The 23,391-nt window shown below is 33.4% G+C and overlaps 2 protein-coding genes across 2 annotated transcripts; one reads left to right on the plus strand and one right to left on the minus strand.

Moving 5' to 3' along the window:
- Positions 1–8,399: 8,399 nt before the first annotated feature.
- LOC129893432 (protodermal factor 1) lies at positions 8,400–10,306 on the plus strand. The gene is made up of 3 exons (XM_055968961.1): positions 8,400–8,641; positions 9,035–9,317; positions 9,731–10,306. Exons 1-3 carry the CDS (start codon positions 8,482–8,484, stop codon positions 10,059–10,061), a joined length of 774 nt encoding a protein of 257 aa, XP_055824936.1. The 5' UTR covers positions 8,400–8,481; the 3' UTR covers positions 10,062–10,306.
- A 3,958-nt stretch (positions 10,307–14,264) lies between these two features.
- On the minus strand, positions 14,265–16,205 carry LOC129892025 (uncharacterized). The gene is made up of 2 exons (XM_055967549.1): positions 16,057–16,205; positions 14,265–15,696 (listed from the first exon to the last, which is right to left on the minus strand). Exon 2 carries the CDS (start codon positions 15,692–15,694, stop codon positions 14,648–14,650), a length of 1,047 nt encoding a protein of 348 aa, XP_055823524.1. The 5' UTR covers positions 15,695–15,696; positions 16,057–16,205; the 3' UTR covers positions 14,265–14,647.
- Between the last annotated feature and the right edge of the window lie 7,186 nt (positions 16,206–23,391).

Genomic DNA, 23,391 nt, shown 5'->3' on the forward strand with positions numbered 1-23,391 from the left:
AGATTTCTTTTGGTAGAAAGCGATTTTCTTCGAGTGAAGCCCTGTTTGACGCAATCTGAATTAATTGAACTCCAATACGTGGATACCAGACGTGGAATAAAAAAACAATCAAAGTAGGAATGATTCTGATAGTTGTAAGTAGGAAATATATATGTCACACCGCACCTTATAGGAAAGGTAAATGGTAAATCGATTTGGTGATTGAGTTCTCAATATGATTTAACAATTATAATAAATATATTATCCTTTTTATTTTATTTCATAAATCAAGGGTAACTGCAAATAGTATTCGGAGGAAGGTGAGAGTGGCTCCAATAATAAACAAAATAAAGGAGACCAGACTGAAATAATTCAGACATATAAGAGGAAACATAAACATTTTAGTGAAGAGACGTAAGAGGGTGGGTCAACAGAATATAACACATCCTAAAGCTTATTAAGGACATAGCATAAATTCAATTCTCAAAAGTTGTTCTCAAATGACGATGAGGAATCTCATTTATTCCGCTGCGTTCTTAAAGTAGGCGGTATTTAATTATAAGATGATTCATTTAGCCCACAGATTCGTTTTGGGCGGTCATTTTTAACTTGAGTCTTACTGCACACCTACATGGCGTGGTTTTTAATTTATTCTGCTAACTCTGTTTAGTACTGAATATGCTGTAACCACAATAAAAAGAAAACAGAATATGTTGTAAGATCGGTTATTGGTAAAAATTAAAATAAATTAATTTAATTGATTTTAAAATTATTAAAATTAAACTAAATTAAATAAAATATACATATCAATATTATCAGTTTCGATTTGAATATTAACAACAACAACAACAACAACAACAACAACCCAGTGAAATCCCACAACGTGGGGTCTGGGGAGGGTAGATTGTACGCAGACCTTACTCCTACCAAGGTAGGACGGCTGTTTCCGAGAGACCCTCGGCTCAAAAAAAAAAAGCGGAAAAGGGGGTCAGATAAAGTTAAAAAAATTCAAGACGCTATAGAAAAATAAATCACGAAGGCATCACAGATAAAATAAAATAATCAAAAGTACTGAAAGCAATAAATAGTAACAGAAATAGCAGAAATGAGAGTACAAGGAATTGTAATGTGCTAGTGCGCCTATGAATAGGGAAGAATAACGAGACTATGTACTAGCCTTCTACCCTAATGTGGGTCCTCCACAGCCTCCTATCTAAGGTCATGTCCTCGGTAAGCCGTAACTGAGCCATGTCCTGTCTAATCACCTCTCCCCAATACTTCTTCGGCCTACCCCTACCTCTTCTGTAGCCATCCATGGCCAACCTCTCACACCTTCTCACTGGGTCATCTGTGTCTCTCCTCTTCACATGCCCAAACCATCTCAGTCGCATTTCCCGCATCTTGTCTTCCACCGAGGCCACTCCTACCTTGTCCCGAATAGCCTCATTTCTAATCCTGTCGCTCTTGGTGTGACCACACATCCATCTCAACATTCTCATCTCGGCAACTTTCATCTTTTGAATGTGAGAGATCTTAACTGGCCAACACTCTGCCCCATACAACATAGCCGGTCTAACCACCACTTTGTAGAATTTGCCCTTAAGTTGTGGTGGCACCTTCTTATCGCATAGCACTCCGGAAGCGAGCCTCCATTTCATCCACGCTGCCCCAATACGATGTGTGACATCATCGTCAATTTCCCCGCTGCCTTGCATGATAGACCCAAGATACTTGAAACTACTTCTCTTTTGAATAGCTTGGGCACCAAGCTTAACTTCCACGCCAACCTCCTGAGGTGTCTCACTAAACTTGCACTCTAAGTACTCTGTCTTGGTCATACTCAGCTTAAACCCTTTAGACTCCAAGGTATGTCTCCAATCCTCCATCTTAGCATTAACTCCACTACGAGTCTCATCAATCAGGACTATGTCATCCGCGAAAAGCATACACCATGGCACCTCACCTTGAATTTGTCGCGTCAATGCATCCATTACCAAGGCAAATAAAAATGGACTTAGAGCTGATCCTTGATGCAACCCCATCCCAACTGGGAAATGCTCTGAGTCCCCTCCTACTGTCCTTACCCTGGTTTTGGCTCCATCATACATGTCCTTGATCACCCTAATGTATGCCACAGGTACATCTTTAGCCTCCAAACATTTCCATAGTATCTCTCTTGGAACTTTATCGTAGGCCTTTTCTAAGTCGATGAATACCATATGCAAGTCCCTCTTCCTCTCCCTATATTGCTCCACCAGTCTCCTCATAAGATGGATGGCTTCTGTAGTTGAGCGTCCCGGCATAAATCCGAACTGGTTCTCTGAAATAGACACGCCTCTCCTCACCCTCATCTCCACCACTCTTTCCCACACTTTCATAGTGTGACTTAGTAACTTGATACCTCTATAGTTGTTGCAACTCTGGATATCCCCTTTGTTTTTGTATAGAGGGATCATTACACTCGACCTCCATTCTTCGGGCATCGTTGCCGTTTTAATATTCGATTTGAATATTAACCATACATAAAAATAATAAAAAAATAATTCATTAAAAAGAGAAAAAAAGATAATAATTCATTCAATTTTTTTAAACTTTAATCATGTTTAACTTTCTATTTATATTGATAGCTAATCCAATGTACTAAACAACATTAACTAAGTTACTGAATAATGCATAAGCAATGATATGATTTTACAAATAAAAGATACATCATACATTACTATTTTAAATTGGTGTATTGTACATTTTGTATAAAAAAATGTTCATAAAAAATAATATATTATGTATATATAAATATAAAAAAATATTTATATAATTTGTCGCTTCGGTTCGGTTATTTCTTGGATTTTTTTGAACCAACTATTATCGGTTTTTAAAAATGTAAAACCAAATCAAATCAATCCAAATAAAAATTGATTTATTTGATCGATTTGATTTGATTTTTCGATTTGAATCAATTTCTATCCAAATTATGAAAACCCTTGAACTTATTACTCCCCGTTGTTCATTTTTATTTGTTTAGTTTATATTTTGCAATCATCTTAAGAAATTATTAATTAATAATGTTTATTTTACTATATTATTATTTATCAGAAAATTGATATAGTTAAATTTATTATGAGATTAAAGACATGCTAATGAAGCAAAGTAAATCGAATGAAACAATAGCTTAGTTGCTTGATGTTTCAGTTGGATCCGTAGATGGTAAAGTATATCGCAAAGAAGATAAAAATAATAAAAAGCTTGACGCATATGGATATCAGTGTATCACTTTTATATTGTCAATAACTCAACCTTTTATATAAAGTAAAAATTACTCATATTATTTATAAGCAACAAAGGTTATACATAAGTAAAAGAAAAGCTCCACTCGATCCTAAAGTACTACGTTCAATAAAAATGTTCCACTTGAAAATATTGTTATGCATGCCGATTAATATTTTTCTATTTTTTTTGCAGAATCTTGTACGAATATACCTGATATATCTGTCTTTTTATCCTTTTATTTCGCTTTGAGATAGAGTCTTATACTGACGAATTCCCATCTTATTCTCAATAACAACTGTCGACAATTAACCTGATATGAGACATGATCAAATTAAGTGGCTAGACTCCGATTCAATCGCTCGCTCAATAAAACGAACACTTCTCCTCTACACAATTATCCTTATTAACTATCCTTTAAGATTTTTAATTTGACTACTATATATACTTTAATAAATTTATGAAATGGTTAGTGTCTGATTGATAAGGATAAAATTGAAAAAAAATAATTAATTAACTCTTGATTATTTATAAAAAATGTATAAAAAAATATAATCGAATTTTTAATATATTGGATCAATAAAAGAAAAGGCAGGAGAGTATAGTGCATCAGTTAAGATTAGAACATGTCCTTTTCCAAGTAAGATCTAAAATTAAATGGTTTAAGAAACTAAAATCTTTTTACTCATCAAGGATATCAATACGAATATTTTAGTGTGTCCTTTTAAAATTTGTTTGATTCTGATCAAGATACATTATTACTCGTTCATTTTTTCTTAATCTAGTATTGACTTGATAAATCTTAAAGAACAATAAATAAAATAACAATTTTATTGTGTCACTCTTTGAATATAGTAAATTCAATGCTTTGAAAAATGACTATAACTAATAATAAGAATAAATTAAAAATTAAGTAATAGAATATTTCTTGATTTTTAAAATTAAATGGATATCTATTTTTAATATAGTGGACAATTAAAAATAGATGAAAATGAGTATATAGTAATTTATCTTGAATTTCTCTCCATGTCTCTGCATTTTTTTTGCTTTCCTACCCCCTTGAAAAAATAGGATGAATCGAAATATAGCTGCTACACCAAAACTAGGTGCAAAGAACTAAATCCGAATTCGCACCGAAAAATTCCACATTGGGTGATAAAGCGCTTCCTAACAAAGACGACTCCTTACCTAAGGAGACTCAAACCCAAGACCTCTTGATTTCTTCAGCTGTTATATTAATTAATCATAAAGAATATTTTAGTGGATCCTTTTAAAATTTATCTTGAATTAATTTCTTAAAATGAAGCTATTTGACAAATTACTATGGTGACCAATAACATGTCATTGGAAAATTCTTTAATTTGAAGTAATTAAACAAATGAGACATCCTCAATGAAAGACATACACAAACTACTAATTAACAACTGCCTGCAATACACAAACTACTAATTAACAACTGCCTGCAATTAATTTACAAGAAAATATTATCTAATTACCAATATTATTTCTAACTAATACTGATCTATCAGCAATCACATGTAATGATATTCCTTTATATATGCATATGATCTATTGGTCCATTGTGATTCTGTAGTTTGTTATGATTTCTAGATTAGAATATACTATTATATTTCTATACCAAATAAATAAATAAATGCTGGAGTAGTAGACCACGAAGAAACTCTAAAGATGTTAATTTATCTACCAAAAAGGATATTGAGTTGATAATTTCGATTGCATAATCTAACAGTGATATTACTGGGGATATTCTAATAAAAAACCAAACATTTCATGCCTTCGAACAGTGTTTTGTCATGCTAAGTCACTACCCAAAAATCCCTACATACTTCTATTATAAAATATGCAGATTATAGGATTATTGTGGCAGTACTATTTTGCTATTATCTGTTGTTAGTAGTACTACGCCTATTGCTTGTTGTCCTTATTAGTAGGCGTAGTACTATTTTTGTAGTTTCGTGTAGTTTGATTATAGAATTATTGTTTTAGTATTATTCTGTTACTATATGTTGTTTTTGTTATTTTCTATTGTCTCTTGTACAGTCTTTTTCTAAACTAGCCAAGGGTCTATCGGAAACAACATCTCTACCTCACCTCTGAGATAGAGGCAGAGGTAAAGTCCGCATTCACTCTACCTTCTTCATATCCCACTCCGTGAGACTACACTAACTATTTTGTTGTTGTTGATTATTAACGTAAAATTTTATTTGCATTTGCACAATCTTCAGTGTCTTTAAGGGTAAAGGATGTAATCGACTAAATATTACTTCATCAAATTCAAAAAGCAAAAATGCAAAAAAATGAATTTAACTGCGAGGTAGGAATTTACGTAATGATATTCTAAAACATCAAGATGAAGAGTTAATATTGTATGGACCAATGATCCACATGTTAGTACTTTAATTTAGTTGAGAAATAATTTGATACTTAAAATCTTACTTCAATTTTTTGTTGTTATTTTAATTTGAGAATAAACTCCATCTACTACACTAGCTAGTTCGTACTGAAAATTATAAATAGCCCATTTACTCTTCTTCTGACTTAATTACCCTATATTAGCATTATAGACTTATAGTGCACCCCTATGAACCTTTGCATTTGTGGACTTCACCATCTCACACCAAACATTACATTTTTGCTCAATTATATTTACTACTTCAGAAAAGCAAGAGTTTGTACTTCTACAACTACAACGACAATAAATTCAGCGTAATCCCATAAGTGGAGTACTCCAGGGAGGGCATAATGTAGGCAGACGATAAATTCAAAAGTCTCTCTACGGCTGAAGAATGAGCGTGTTCTTGGGCCATCATATTTCCAATAGATTATCAGCTCAAAGAATAATTTGTACTTCTATGATGTAAAAAAGAAAAGACATTGTAGCTTCTTCTTTCTTTTTCTTTTTTTCTTCCACCAAGAATTTGAAATTGTAAGTCTCCAAATGGAAAAGATAATTAATTAAATGACATAAATGTAGGAAGAGTGTAAATATGTGTCATGATGAGAAAACCTACCTCATTTGGTTATTTTTTAATTGACAGCTCATGCCAATGAAAATGGTTATTTTAATGCTTGATCTCATCTCTCTCTACATTTATTCCTAGAGGAGATTGATGAGTACAGATAGATACCCGCCCCCCTTCTCTGTTACATAAATTAGTACTCATCCAACTGTATCACTTAACGGTCGATGAAATGAATAAAAATCGCGAGAAATTAGAGTTTAAATCCCACCAGAAATGAAAAGTTAGGTGATTTTTTTCATATATCAAAACCTTGTAGACAGAATTATCGAATATCTATATTGATAAGGGATAACAACTACTCGAAAGACTAGTTAAAGTGCGCGAAAACTATCTTGGTCACCCCTATTATCCAAAAACATTTAGTCAAAGTGACTTTAACACATCGAGGAACAGACACACATAGCCTACCAATCCTTAAGGGAGGGACAATGCTTTTGCTGTCTCATTTATTGCTGCAATTCAATGTCCTCCCTTCACCTACTTGTCTGTCAGGACCACTAAGGTTTCATATTGTTTTAAATAGGTCATTAAGTTTCATATTCATGGCACTCTAATCTTATTTAGTCATTGTTTTTTTCAATTATCTTTTTGTAACCTATCCCTATCATTGGACTTTGGACATAATCTTATGTTAACAATCAAAACGTAGTTAGGATGGCCCAGTTGAGTGTAATAAACTGACATAATTCAAGAAAAAGGTCCCTACCTGGATTCAGCTGGACCTTGCTGCTGTTTCTACAGTATTAAATTAAGAGAAAAAGGTAAAAAAAATACCCCTCTACTTTCATTTATTAGTTAAGTTTGTCCCTCGTTATACTATCAGATCAATTTTACCCCTGCCATAAGTAAACTTTAACAAATATAGCCCTCAATTGGCCGGATTCCCCAAATCGACTAAAATTACCCGATTTCCCTTAAATAACCCGGCCTGACCGACCTAATTAATACCTCGATGGCCTGATATAACGAGAGTTAACTAATAAATAAAAGTAGAGAGATATACTTGACCCAATGAAAATAGACTTATTATTGTTATTACTATTATTGCTATAGTCCCAACCAAATAAAATAAGTGAAATTCTTTAGATGTCTAAGAAGAGTCATTAGAAAGAGCACAAATGCTTGCTTAGCTTCTTGGTTTAATGTGAATATAAATGAAATGAAATCTTTTACATCACTTTTCACAGTATGGAGCAAAAAAAAAAGACGAAGGAAATAACATGCTGCCATGAGCTGACACTGTCCTCTTTCGAACCAAACATTCTCTGGCAATCAATTCCTCTTGTTAGTGCTTTGCACTTGCAGTCTCCCTTCAAGGGCTTCTTCGTCCAAGGCATATCTAGGTTTTGAAGTTTTTGTATCCTACGATGATTACCTCAAGTTAATATAGATAATAATTTTAACTGCTTTTACAGTCAAATATTTATAAATATTTAAAGTAGTTGATTTATTAATACATATACATGGCATTGACAAGATTTACGTGAACCTATAACTTTTAAGCTAGGTCCACTTCTATATTCATCTGTTCCATTACCTATTGAACAAATTGACAAAGTTTAAGAAAAGAAAATAGTAATGTAGATATCCTGACCTCCTCTCACCATTTTCAAGTAGCCGTTTAACCAACTAGCCTCTCTCATAAAGTTGGAAAAAGTTGATCAAACATGAGTCCGTCTCTACAACATTCCAAACCTACTAAGTTTAGAGATATAAAATGTACTCAAACAGAATGATCCTACCCCCTTCAAGGAGATGATTTTGTTTTTTGCATTGTGCGCTCTATAATTCTAGGCTCTTACTTAACTACTTAACATTTACAATTAAGCAGATGTAACCAAGTAATAATCCATGCAATCTCAGATAAACGAACTTTTCTGCCCTGAAGTGTTTATACGGTTTTACAGAGTTCAATAACTAGGGCCATGGAACATATTTTTGAATATTTGGTTATGTTTAGAGCTAAGATGGTCTTTCTCAACATTTTGCAACATGAATTTAAGTGAAACTTTAAATGCACCTGCAAGATACACAACTAACCACAAACTCCTTCACCTGCTTATATTAACTTCTGTATCTCAACACTCTTTATATACTGCTACTCACTTGTATCACTCCCCATCACTGAGCTCTCCATCTCTCCCTTCATTCGTTCTCTTTTATCTCTGTCAGTTTCCTTTGGAAGCAAACCATCATGGAGAAAAAGAGAAGCAACCAGAGCTCTCTAATTCTGTGGGCCACATTTGCTGCACTGCTCTTGCAGAATTTGGTCATTCCTGTCATGTCTTCTGCTTCTTTTGAAGAACAGAAGAACTACTACACTCCTGATCCACATATCGGAAGTCCACCAACAGGTTTCCTTACCCTCTATATATATTTTGCTATTTTCTCTTTAAAAAAAAAAACTTAGAGGACATTTTTATAGATTAACTTAACAATTTCCGAAGCAGTGTTTGCTAATACATGGAAAGCAGTATAAATTATAAAATGGTAAAGTATCAAAGATGGGAAAAGCATAGTGTTTGCTTTTCCTGTTCTTTTTTTTAATTGTTGGAGGCAGCATTAACCCCCTCATTATTTGTTCGGTTGGTTTCATAATGAGATTGTTCAGTACAAGCGTCCTTTATTATGCTAGTTACTAGTTTTGGAGTTTACGCCTTAAGGTGGAAGCATTTTGTCCTAGACTATTTGGAGAGTGTCTTAAGTTATACTGTATTCACTCTTACAATTCATTTTGTGGATAACAGGTTCAAGCACACCACCCTCTCATGCAACACCATCTCATGGAAGCAAACCACCAGCAAACTGTGGTAACCCTCCAAAAGGAGGGCACCATCATAACCCTACCCCAGCTTCTCCTTCAGGAGGTCATAGTGGTGGCTACTATCCCCACCCTCCAAGTACACCTACAACTACACCTAGTACCCCCTCCACACCCACTATTGTAACCCCACCAACTACTCCTATCATTGACCCTGGGACTCCAAGCACTCCTGCTACCCCAACACCATCACCTCCTTTTACATGCGAGTAAGTTTACTACTATTTTTTTTATATAAGTACGAGTAAGTTTACTAACATCATCAACTTTATAACCAGTTTGGCCAAGCTTTCTGAATCTGCTTAGTTTAAAAAGTACTTTTGCAGAGTAGTAGTTTGCATTTGGATAGTCAATTTGAGAAGTACTTTTGCAATATTAGAGCAGTACTTTGTGCTTGGCCAATGTTCAAAAGTATTTTTGGGGAAAAACTATTTTTTTAGCTTCTGAAAAACAGTTTCTGCAACTACGCAAAAAACACTTATCGTTTCCTAAAAGCTTCGCTAAACACCAACTTTCTAAAATAAGCACTTTTGGCTTATCAGAAGCTTAGCCAAAACGATATTAGATTGCATTCTTAACTTCAATATGCAGCATCTTACAACACTTAATGATATGATTGCAGTTACTGGAGGACTCACCCGGGACTGATATGGGGCTTGTTTGGTTGGTGGGGAACTGTTGGTGGTGCATTCGGCGTGGCTAGTGCTCCAGGGCTCGGCTCAAACATGAACTTGCTGCAAGCACTTTCAAACCAACATACCAATGGACTTGGACAACTCTACAGGGAAGGCACAGCTTCTTTGCTGAACTCCATGGTGAGCAAGAGGTTCACTTACAGCACCACACAAGTCAAGAACAATTTTGCTACAGCACTCAGTTCCGACAAGGCTGCAGCAGCTCAGGCTCAGTTGTTCAAGTTAGCCAACGAGGGTCGGCTCAAGCCCAGAGCTTGAAAAGTCATTTTCACAATTACCATCAATATCTTGTTATTTCTATTTCCTTACGATATTCTGTGTGTTTACTTTAGGATTAAGCATTAATGTTTTTCTATTCGTTGTTATCAAAGTTAATGTTTTTTCTATTTGCTTTTGAATCTTACAAAATCAAGAGGATACCAACCTTCATTGTTTAATCAGTTATCAGTAAAGCATTTCTTGTTGTATTAAAAGTGTGAATGCCAGTTCCCAATTTCAGATTATTCTCTTTTTTCTCCTTTACGGCAAAGAAGGTATCTTTCCAAATAAAAACAAAGTATTCTACTTTTGTTTATAAAACAAACTAACCTCAGTAATCAAGAACAAAAAGAGAAACACGCACCTGTTGTCCTACCTCCTTTATTAGTTGAAGAACAACAGATGTGTCAAGGCTAATTGAGCTTCTTCAACAAACTTTACCCAATCCTCATTTTCTCATGAGGGTGTTGATGACCATCTGCAAGTGTGATTATTATTCAGCACTGAGCAATGGATCTGAACAATAAAAGAAGGTATTCTTGCAAAGTATGAACACCATTCTATACAGAAAATGGGACATGCTTATGTAGAAGTTCATGCCAAACATCAATGCTGCACCATACAGTTAGCAGCTTCACTATCATGGACAATATCAGGGAGTTGACATTACTAAAAAAAACTGTTCCATCCATACAACTATTTGGAAAGTAGAAGAAAAGCACAATTATAAATACAGCTAGAAAAATGTTGGTCTTATCGATCTTGATTCATGCAATGTAGATAACAGTACTCATCTGTCAATACGCTCAGTTTGTTCTATTTCATTACTTTGTTGATGGCAATATATTTTAATCAAATTGGGTGAACATCTCATCCAAAAATTTAAACTATCAGAGAGTGCATGTGAAAATTACTTTTGATAAAAAGTGACAGTGAGGCTCAAACTCAGGACATCTACCTTTCTACATGCTCGGGTAATATATTAGATGGTATGATTACCTCATCTTAAAGTTTAAATGTTAAAGATAGTACACTTGTATTTAAATTAATTATGTCTTCAACACTCTCATTTCTTCCAAGAGATTCTTTCCTTCTTAACTGGAGAGATGCTCAGGTAGATGAGACATAAAGGCAAACATATAATATAATACATTATTCCATTAAAATGATGGGCATCACATTTTCATGTTATCTGTTTTGATAGTTAGACATCATTTCCTATTGAACCTCCTGATAAAACAATATACCAGCTAAAATGCAAAGGAATCCGCGCACCAGCATCAGCCTTCAAGTGAAACAATAAATGCATCACCTACCTTAGAGTAATTTAATGAATGGACTCAAGATTTAACTCCATTTGATACAATGAGCTGCATTTTTCACAATTGGACCCACCAAACTGCAGGTAATGGCTGAATTACACTAGAGGTAACAGGATTGAGCTTACAGAAGCAATTCAAATAATACAACATGAAGAAACACATATCTAACTACAGCAGAGGTAACAGGTTCAAAATTACGCCCAGCAATATAATAAATATAACATGAAGAAAAAGCATATCCCGCTCAGAATTTCGGTATACTGACAAGATTTCTAAATAAAGACTTGTAACTGGTTTCTTTCATCAAAATCTCTCTCGATAGACATACTACAAAAGGTATTCTTCTAGGATGTCACATTCCATGTATGTTTCCTGATGATAACCCAAAAATATTCTACTTTAGATAAGCTGTTAAAACTCGTCGAGAAACCACAGATAGAGTTAAGAAATAGAAAACTATTGGAGATAGGGGTATAACAGACATGCTCCAGATGCTTGAACTCCCATTATCCTCTATAAAGCTACATTTCAAAATTTCAGAGAAATCTAACAATTTGATTTACCAAAGTTCCTGAAAAGTTCCCTCATAAGACACAACAGACTTGCACAATAAATTACTACATCTACAAGCATGTGTATCTCCCAAAAGAACAACGAATGGAAATTATTGATAAAGAATGCATGTTAACTTTGTTTAATTTTTTGAATGTAAACTTCATACTTGGGATGTTAATTTTGTTTGTTCAAGTGCATCCATGACTAAAACAGAACAATAAAATAAAATGTAAGGGTTCTGAAGGAACAAGAGATTCAGTAGTCTACCTATAGATTTAAAAAAGATAGCTCAACGACAGAGAGATGGATGGTTTCGATAATGCGCAGCTGGGTAATAAGAACATAGAATGCTTTAAGCAAGCATGTTTATTTATGTACCACCACAATGAATGCAAACCAACTATCTTCACAGCATAGATTAGACGCATCATAGTAAAATGATACTAAATAGACTCCTGGTATAAACCTGAGTTACTTGGAAAAATGAGCTAAAAGAGAATTTTGAGAGTGGAACGAAGAATAGGAGATTTCTATTTTTTTTTTCTTTTGTTATAAACATTTCATTAATTAGGGGTTAATTATGAAGAAGTGGGGTTGATTTAAAATATTTGTAAACTTAGGGTAAAAAATTAAAAGATCAAAAACACAACCCCAAAAAGTCTCTTCATTCATATTTCAAAATTCAAAAATTTTTATTCCCTCCGTCTCTTTTTTTTACTAATCTCTCTTTTTCTTCTTTTCTTGTTTCTTTCATATTTCAAAATTCAAAATTTTTATTCCCTCTATCTCTTTTTTTTTTTACTAATCTCTCTTTTTCTTCTTTTCTTGTTCCTTTTCCCTTTCATCTTCTTCTTCCTTAACTTCTTTGCTTTTTTTCTTCTCCGTTTTTCCCTTTCTTTTCAAACTTTTTGTGTTTTCATCTTCTTCTTCTTCGGATGTTGTCATCCTCATTTTTTTCTTCACTCCGATTTGATTGTGAAAATTATAAAAAAAAATTGATATGTTGTTTATAGAAACAAGAGTCATTCAAGCAACCAAAAATTGTTTAAACAATCCTAAGTTGTTTAGTTCAAACAACAGAAGTTGTTTAAACAACCAGAAGTTGTTTAGTTCAAATAACCAGAATATATTTAAACAACCCTAAGTTGTTTAGGTATTTTTTATGATTCTTTAATTAAAACAATGAGAATATTTTAAATATCAGCTAGTTGTTTGGAGAGATATGAAAATATTTGCTAATTGTTTTGGAGATCGAGATATGAAAACATTTGTTAGTTGTTTAGACAAATGTTTAAACATTTGCCAGTTGTTTGGAGGTGATGATGACGTGGAGGAGGGGAAGTTGGGGGAGGATGGGGTTGAGGGGTGGATGAGGGGCAGGAAAAAAAGAGAGGGGACCTTTTATAAATTAAAAAAATTTGTCGGTTCTTAAAATATGTGTCATTATCACTAATTAAAGAAGAGTTCTTTTACTTCATTTTTAAGACTTTTGTCCTATATTTTTTATTTACCCTCTCAAAAGTCTCTTTTAATTTAATCCCCCGAGTTTACTTCTCCCTGCTTCAGACTGACTCAAGTTGTAGGATTATCACTACGCCAAAAAGGAGAATAAAAATAAACTGAACTCAACCTTATGTTTGCCCTAATTAGGACCAAATTTGGTTGGTGTAAATATTCTTTAACCATTAAGCTTTTATGAATGTTTTAACACAGATATCTTTAAATAGCACAAGTTTGCTTTGACAATTTGTCAGAATCTGTCCCTCCCTCAACATGAGCAAGTTCTATATCCTATTCATGCTGAAGGATCCTCAAAACTCAATCCGGGACTCATAAAACTTAGTACAATATCTAATTCAAAGAGATATCTCAATGTAGTCTATGTTTTTTCGCCATAATGCACTAGAGGTAGAATTGAACCATAAATTTATGATGAATTAATGGGGTCACTAGTAGCCTAGGAATGTAAAATAATACAAATGCCTAGAATCAATAGGGTTGGAAGATACACCTAATTGTTAGCTTCGATTATACATTACCACCACCACCACCTCCAATACATTTTTTTCACTATAGATTAACTACACCTAATTACTTTCCAACAGATGAAGTTCACTCTCAGACAAAATTCTCACTCACTTTTTTCTAGTGACTACATTATTATAATTGATGCAGTAAAAAAGTTTTGGATACACATGACAAAAAGAGTAGTAATGAACAATCACCCCTTCTGAAGCATAATTAACTCAAGAAATGAAATTTCAAGCCATGTAAAGAGGAAATATCAGAGTAAAGAGATAACTAACTTGATTTTATTTTCCCAAACTCTTCAAGAAAAGAAAGGCCTGTATTTCCTTTAATGGTGAGATAACAAAAACTTACAGGATCTTATACTTGAAAAGTTTCATTCCTAAGGACAAGAAAGTAGACCTAGTCCCTAAGTGTTGCACTATACACTCTTTTCTGGATATAAGAAAAAGGCAATCCAAATAATAACAGTAGACGGCCCTTTTCACATGTATGAAGTTTGAATGCTGATACAATATTTTCCATCACAATGAGACCACAGTTATTCCCACTTGGACTTCAACCTCGTGAAATAACATAAGCACACAATAGTATTAAGGTCTGTTTGTCACGCAGTCCAGAATCGTGGCAACGATATTCTACCCTGCTGACTGGAGGAAATTACACAGCATAAGAATCTGATCAGCTCATATGAGTTTCAAACCAGTTAAAGATTTCCTCAGACTGCAAACTGGTCATTTCATGATAAGCAAATGCAAGATTCATTTCCTCTTGAATGTGATTCACTATGGACTTGTCTGGGAGAATAATCTCTCTCTCCTTAAGAGCTGCTTTCCATTGTATTGCACGCCCGTCATTTCTCATGAAACCTTTTGTATCAATGAAACCCTTTTCCTGGAACAGATTATACAACTTCACAGAGGTAGTTAGATCAAGACCTGGAATCCTATCAGCTAAGAGATTAGGTGACAACGCAAACTCCATGCATTTGACCTCTGCAACATCAATGCTTTTACCTTTCAGGAGTGTCAAGTATCTCTCTATTCTCACCCTTCTCCTTTTATCTTTGGGCATGTGCACAAAAAGGGTAGGAGGGTAACTCTTCGGAATGTCCATTAGATCAAACAATCCCTCAGCAATCATTATTGTTATGCTATTGAATCTTAAATCAGTTGCGAGGACGGAAACAAAATAGCCACCTGACGAAGCACCCAAAGCTACAAGAGGCAGGCTTTGAAGCTTTCGTTTCACAACCCACCATTCGATAATATCTTTAACAATCAACCTTTCCTCTTCCATCGACCAACAGCTCCCAGCACTAGATATCGCAACAACTGCAAATCTCCTATCTAATGCATTAAGGACGATAAGCCTTTCTTCAGGTAGACCCACACAATTTGGGCACTTAGGTGATCTATCCCAAAAGTTAGCTGCTTTACCATTACAACCATGTGCCAAAAAGAGAATTGCCTTGGGTGAGTGTGGGATTTGCCATATTAAATCTGTTCCATTTCTAAACTCCGCAGTCGGGTCTAACTTAACCGAAGAGCTAAAGCTATTCAAATTTTCCTTGATTAAACCAGACAATGAATCAGATTTTTCTCTAGTTTCCCTATATAAAACCCAAACTAGAACACAAATCAAAACAAAAAACGTAGAAATAACAGGCATTCGTATAAGTTGGGCATTGTTTCGTTGCTTCAGCATCCTTTTTTCGCGTTTGAACATTCCTAGAAAACAATCAATACAATAGGATCATTACTCTTTAACAGAAGTGCACATTTTAACATAGGTCAAAATTACAGGTTTGAGTAGACAAGAGAACGATAATCCCAATATAAAAAACCCTATAAATTTTACGACATAGTTTCCTTGAATCAAATTTCCTGTTCAATTAAATAGAATCATTTGCTAGATATATGATTTTAATTGAAGTTATGATATCCTTTAATGAAATATAGAGGTTCAAAAATCACATTTTGATAAAGCATATGATCAAAAATATTTAAACAAAAGCCCGACAACTACACGTTTGTGAACATCAAATTACAACATGAATCAATACTATGAAGCGAGATATTGCAAAGTACCTTAACGCGTTTGATTTTTGATGTCTCGAAAAACCTAATAGACCAAAATCAATTGTATTCCAGGAGGATTTATTGCTTCGACTGTTCATATCAGTGATGAATGGAGAGGGAAAGAGTGAAGAAAGATTAGTTGCACGCGCCACGATGCGAGTACGGGTGCATTTCGCCAACTACACTTTCGGGTTTGGGCTCTTGGGTCATATTTATGGATTAGGCCTAGGCCCAAATTAATGGGCTGACCAGTTTCCATTCTCACTCAAGTGTCTATTGAATCTAATTAATGTAGATTCGCGCTGAAAGTCAAAATATACCACAAGTATTATTATTCTTCATGAAAGAAAATATAAATCTCTTTTATATTTTGTTATTATCTTTCTCAGAGGAAAAAAAATCATACTTTTACAAATTGAAAATTCATTATCTCCTACCATAATACACTGTATTACCGATGTAGTCCTTAAACGGAGTTTTATTTAGGAGAGATTATTCTCCCAATAATTTTATACTGTTTTTTTACTTTTACTAAAACGAAATATAAATATCTTCCGTATTCGGTTATTAACTTTCTCGGAGGAAAATTTCGTACTTCTATAAATTGAAAAATCATCTTTTCATAACATAACACAATAGTATTATCAATGTAATCCTCAAACGAAGTCTTGTTTAAGAGAAGGTTATTCTCCCAATAGTTTTATACTTTTTTTTCATTAGTCATATGTGGATCTATCAACTAAATCAGTTTAATTTATTATGCGTCTTTTTATAATTTCTCTTTATTATCATCATTTATATTTTTTAATTGACTTTTACACGGCTTCCTGTTATCTCGATCCTACCAGCAACGTTATGAAACAATAATGCTCATAGAGTTTGAAAGAGACTCTAAGGATGATTAGTGACTTGGAGAATTATGTCGATGTGAAAAGATTTGGATTATAAATTTTAATGGTACGTAGATATGAGACTTTGCAAGGGCATGTCGGTGTAAAAGCTAAGATGCATGCAAATGACTTAAATTAAGGAAGACACAGAAATTTGATTTGTTGGTATATATTTAGTAGGTCAATTGTGGACCATATAATGTGTGTTTGTATATATAATTTTATTACTTAATCATATTTTAATTAATTAATTAATATTTTTATTAATTTAAATTACTTAACTATGATAAGTTGAATTAAATATTGTAATGCAAATAAATATTTATCAATCAAAATTCATAAGGCTCGAAAAAGAACATAATTATTCTTATACTCAAAATTAGTGGCGGAGCCACATGTTGCTCAGGGGTTCATCCGAACTCCCTTTGGTGAAAAATTATAATATTTATATATGATAAAAATAATTTTTTATATATACATAAAAGATATTGAAACCCCTTCGACAAATTCATATGTCTACTTCTTCAAATTTTAAACCTTTTAAATTAAAATTCTGACTCCACTATTACTTAAAACTTCTAAAAAAAAAAAAAAGACTCAATTCATCACACCAAGAACTTTATTGATGGGAGAGTTAAATGAGAGGAGATACACAAAAATTGGTTTTGTGGTGTGTGGGTATTATATAGCTAGTGGGTCACGTAAGAAGTCCTAGAACATGCATTGCTACATCATGTATCACCTTTTGTTTTCACTTTCACATCATATTTAAACATGTTAAAATGGTTCCTTGGGCAGGAGACGGACCCCAACCATGTGGTGGACTTGCACTTTGTTTGGCTATTGCCACATTACCCAACTTCCCATTTGATTCATTTATTTCACTTTTTGACTTCTAATAGCTAATGTCTCTATACAGATGTGACCTCAAACTCCCGTTTTGTCCTCTCTACACCCTACTAAGTATAGGTGATTTTGGAACGTGATTTGGTTAACATTTGGAAAAACTAAATTAAATTAAAATTGAGCTTAAAAAAAGTTACGTGATAGTTGAAATTGTATTTGAATATGAAAGCAGATTTTACATCTTAATTTTTTTATATCTATAATTAAAGATTGTGGTAGAGTGATAATATGTATAAAAGGACAAAACGGTCAATATTTTAAGATGTGAAATCTGCTTTCATATTCAAATACAATTTATCACTCTAGCAGAAATGCAAGGTAAGGTTGCGTACAATAGACCTTTATGGTCAGGCCCTTCCCCGGACCCCGCGCATAGCGGGAGCTTTAGTGCACCGGACTGCCCTTTTTTTTTACTATGAGTCTTCTTTATCATGCCACCAAATTTGCATCATTTGGAGTTCAGAGTAGAAAGTTAATGTTGCTACACTGAAGCATGTTCAGACTGGACGATTCGGCAAGCTCACCTTCCAATTTGGCAGCTCGCTGAATGGTTTGGTGAAATCTCGAATTAGCTCATCGAATGGGTCTGAACACCTTCAAACTCTGAATATTTTGGGTATCTAAATCACCCTTTTGGCGACTCACCTAATAGGTCGGCGAGGAGACCTTCAGATCGGTGATTTGTCCGACGTGATTCATTAAAAGGTCGTTTTCTTTGATTTTATTGTTTTCTTACGTTTTTAGAAGGCTATTCTTCATCTTTACCCTCAATTTACCTCCCTAAGTTTATAAGATAGCCTAATAACCTCCTCATTCATGCCCAACCCTCAAAAAAATCAACATTCTAAATTCTCTCAAGAAACATTTTAGGATTTTTCACCTTCAAGCCTCAATTCAAGGTTTCAAATCAGTGTTTTCTTTTCAGGTATGTAAGGCTTCAATGAGAGTATCCTTTCACTCTCGAGCCTAAAATATTTTGATTCTCAATAATTCTACAAGATTATTGGAAGCAAAAGTTAGGGATTTCTATGAAATTATGATCTTTCTCATAAATGCCTGTTTTTATTGTTTCACTTTGGTTTTAAAAAATTTATTGCACTAATTTAGCATGAATTTTATGGTCTCTTATGCATTTATATTTTTTAAGCATGAAAGCAAGCATGATATGATTTACAATACAGGTTATTTTAAGGCATGACTTTTGAGCTTAGTCTCACTTATGATTCAAGATATGACTTTTGAGCTTAGTCTCACGTATGATTCAGATATATTGACAGTTTTAATACCTATGAGAATTAATATGTATTTATATATTTTGGAAGGACTATTTAGCACCGAGTGGAGTTTAGGGATGAAGGTTTCTATTTAACATCTGTGGACCTTTTGTAGCAATCCCAAAGTTTCATAGCTACGTATCATAAGATTTGAGTATAGCGCTTTGTCGGACAACTCCATATGGCTCTGAGAGGCACAAACTAGTGGATCTACATAGATATAATATGGTTCTATACCCTAGCAAGGTATAGGAAAGCCCTCCCAATTGGGTTAGCTGTTGGACATCATGAGCTCACATGATGTATGTCGGTTATAAGAAAATCCCCAGTTTATGCATCTTTCTACAATATGAACTCATTTTATATGGTTCACTTTAAGTATGTTATTTTATGAATATGATTATTCAAGGCTATTAATTTAGACTCACCTTGATGTATATGCTTTTGAAAGAAAGTTTTTAAACTAATATTTATGCATGGACTTCAATTGTTTCTTTCAGTTCCTTCATTATGATTATGATTTTAGAAATCTTGTTTCATTGTTCCTCCATATGTTATTTAATATGATTATGTTAGTGTTTCCTTACATACTCAGTATATTCCACGTACTGACACATACTTTCTTTGCGTTGCATTCTTTTATGATGAAGATTCGGGCACTCGTTCTCAGACTCGTGGCTAGTGAGGTTGCAATAGTTCCCAGTCAGCAGTTGGTGAGTCCTCCTTATAATTCGGGGACTTCATGGAGTAGTTTTAGTTAGTTCTTTTACTAAGTTATGGTAACCGGGGCCATGTCGGCAAACTTATTTCTTTTGATTTAGATATTAGAGGCTTGTTTCAGACATTAGTTTTTAGTCTTCATGGATATGTTGTCTTTCTAAGACATTTAATGCATATATTCCATCTTTCGCTTAGTTTTCTTATGATATTCTTTGATGTGTTATGCCAAGGATTAGCTTGGGATAACTCGTGGTTTCAAGTACCGTGTCACGACTAGAGTGTAGACTCGGGTTGTGATAATATCTTCTCTATTAATCACATTATTATTTATTATTTTTAGGTTCCCTTTTTTTTATAAAAAAAACGTAGCTTTAATAATTGTTATGTATTGTTAGATTCCTACCGCTAGGTATTGAAATCTAAGGAGTCCTATTAGAACTAGTAACATGTAGTCTTTAATATGTCATTTAGTCAATTTTCGATAAAAAAACAAATCATCTATTTTCCAATACTCATAAGTTTACTTTTATGCTATAAATAAGATGTATGAAGGGGACAAATAATAAGTTAATGGACATATTCAAAGTAGAGCCATCATTTGAAGTAGGGGTGTACATGGATCGGGTTGGTTCGGATTTTTTATAAATCAAACCAAACTATTTTTGTCGGGTTATTAAATCTATAAACCAAACCAAACCAATAAAAGTCGGGTTTTTCGATATCAATTTTTCTCGGGTTTTTTGGGTTTTTTCGGATTTTTCGGGTTTCTCGGGTTTTGGGGTTTTTTTCGGATTTCTCGGGTTTTTCATAGTATCTAATAAAAAGCACAGAGCAGTGCTTCTTAAAAAGTGTTCTAATACAAAATATCAACATACAAAATATCAACATATAACATATAACTTTATAAAATGAGCTTTTTTTGTATATTATTTAAATGGGCTTCTCAAGTCCAAATCTAAATGTAAGAAAGAAAACAAAAATTATGAAAAAAATTTTAAAAAATATTTATAAATTAGATTTTAATAAATATTTTTATGTATAACATAATTTAAAAATAGTATATCTATAATCGGGTCGGTTTGGGTTCGGTTTGACTTTTTTTTGTTAAAACCAAACCAACCCTATAATGGTCGGGTTTTTTTTCCAAACACCAAATCAAGTCAAACCAAACCACTAGTCGGGTTTTTTTTCCGGTTTGGTTCGATTTGTCGGTTTGGTGCGGTTTATCGGTTTGCCCTGTACAACTCTAATTTGAAGCTTATGAATCCAGAATTTAAGCTTTTTAAAGTTAATTATTGAATTCGATATTAATAATTTGTATATACTAAATGAATTTATTAAGAAAAATACAGTATTTGAACTAAAGTTACTGAATTCGATCGAATTCATACTTGATTCTAGCTCCTCCTCAGAACTACTTAGCACCCTTCATGAATGAACCCAATCCAATAGCAATGTCCGAACATTAAAAAATACTTAGCACCCTTCATGAATGAACCCAATCCAATAGCAATGTCCGAACATTAAAAAATGAATAATGTATTAGTTTGGAATGGTTGGAGTTATTTGTAACGTTTTTCTCACACGATCATAATCATCAAGGATTCGATCATGTCAAAATGGAAATTGATAGTAACATATTCCTAGAGAAGATTTCCGTAGGACTATACATTGGATTGTAGCTAGCTTTAGACTTGTTGGTGGAAATGATGAACGTATTGAGTAAATTTTCCGTTGAATTAAGGAAGTGTCGGCCATATTATCATTCGTAGTGTTTGAACATCAATTCTTGTCTATCCCATATCTTCATTGCCGTATACTCCCATCGTCTCAATTTGTTTCTTTTACTTTACTTTTTAATATATTTAAAAATCAAATTAGACAAACAAATCAAAATAAAAAGATACGTATGTAGGCGTTTGGCCCAAAGAAATCAAATATTTGAAATTATTTATTTGTTGAAAGTAAAAACAGAATTTTGAATGTTTTCTAGATTCCAATTACAATTTCCAGTTATATATTTAAAATTATCATGGCCAAATTATAATTTTAAGTAAAAACAGAATTTTGAATGTTTTCTAGATTCCAAATACAATTTCCAGTTATATATTTGAAATAATCATGGCCAAATTATAATTTTCAAATAAATTAAAAAAATCCAAAATAATGAATAATTATCATCTTATTAGTTGCTGGCGTAATATATGTGCTTAGTGCTTACCTATCCTATTGGTATTGGATGCTTGCAAAATATTTTTCTAATATGGTATGAATAGTTTACTAAATATTTTCTAATTTTCTTTTCTTCCTTTTCGTTTTTCTTCTTGCATCGATCCTCTAACGGCATCAAGGGATCTAGTAGTCAATTAGCTCAAATGGTTTCGTTCAACAATTTTAGTTATATATATCGTCAGTTAGGGGTGATAAATTACCCATGCAAATATGCAAGATAAACAAATAATAAAATTAAAACTTGGTAAAAGTTTGACAAGCAAAATTATTTGACCCATGCAAATATGATCTGATTAATGACTCGTTCATTTATTACCTCACCCATTTTGAGTCTTTGAGCATACATTGTTAAGAATTCATCACCAACTTAATTATTATCTAACACAAGTCAAGAAGAATCTAGAATATTCAAGAATTATAGAAAATTTAAGGAAGATCTCTAGAATGAGTATTCTAGAGAGAAAAGTTTAGAAATGTTCTAGAAAAGGTAGTTTTAGAAAAAGATAGCTAGAAACATTCTAGAAGAGAGTAGTATGTATCCCTCTCTAGATTCTTTCATCACATCCTATAAATAGAGGTGGTTCATATCATTTGTAATTAAGTAAAAAGTAAGAAAACAAGAAAGAAAAAAAGAAGCAAGAAAGCAAATAACAAGTGAGTGAGATAAGAGAGTTGCTAGTGTGAGTGCAAAAATTTTGTGTAAAGATTATAAAACCGAAGCAGGTACCTACTTTGATATAATAAAATTCAGAAATCGATTGTGCCTATCACCAATAATATTCAACAAGTGGTATCAGAGCATGGTTGATCAAGAGTGAGGTAGCAATTTAAAGGAGATCGTGCAAGCTACTATTGAAGGCTACAAGTCACATGCACTAATCAATGAAGAATTTTACAAGCACTTTCAACAGCGCTGAGAAGCTCAATGCAAGCAACTACAGATCATGAAGCACGAGAATACAATATTACTTCTTGGCCAAGAATTATGGGATATCATCAGAGGATCAGACACTACACCACCAACAGATGCTGAAACAGTAAAAAAGTGAAAGGTCAGAGCTGGAAAGGCCATGTATGCTCTCACTATAACTATTGAGGATGAGTTCCTACAACGGATTAAGAATGCCAAAACACCCAAAGAAGCTTGGAACACGTTGGCAATAATTTTAAAGAAGAATGATGCGAGATAACAAAGGCTTGAAAATGAGCTTTTGTCGATCTCACAATGGAGTATGACAATCAATCAATACTTCTCTAAGGTAAAATCTTTATATGATGAAATATCAAAACTAGATCCAAAAAATGTTATTACAAAGACAAGA

This window comes from Solanum dulcamara, chromosome 6 (genome assembly GCF_947179165.1).
Source record: "Solanum dulcamara chromosome 6, daSolDulc1.2, whole genome shotgun sequence".
Classification (NCBI taxonomy): domain Eukaryota; kingdom Viridiplantae; phylum Streptophyta; class Magnoliopsida; order Solanales; family Solanaceae; genus Solanum; species Solanum dulcamara.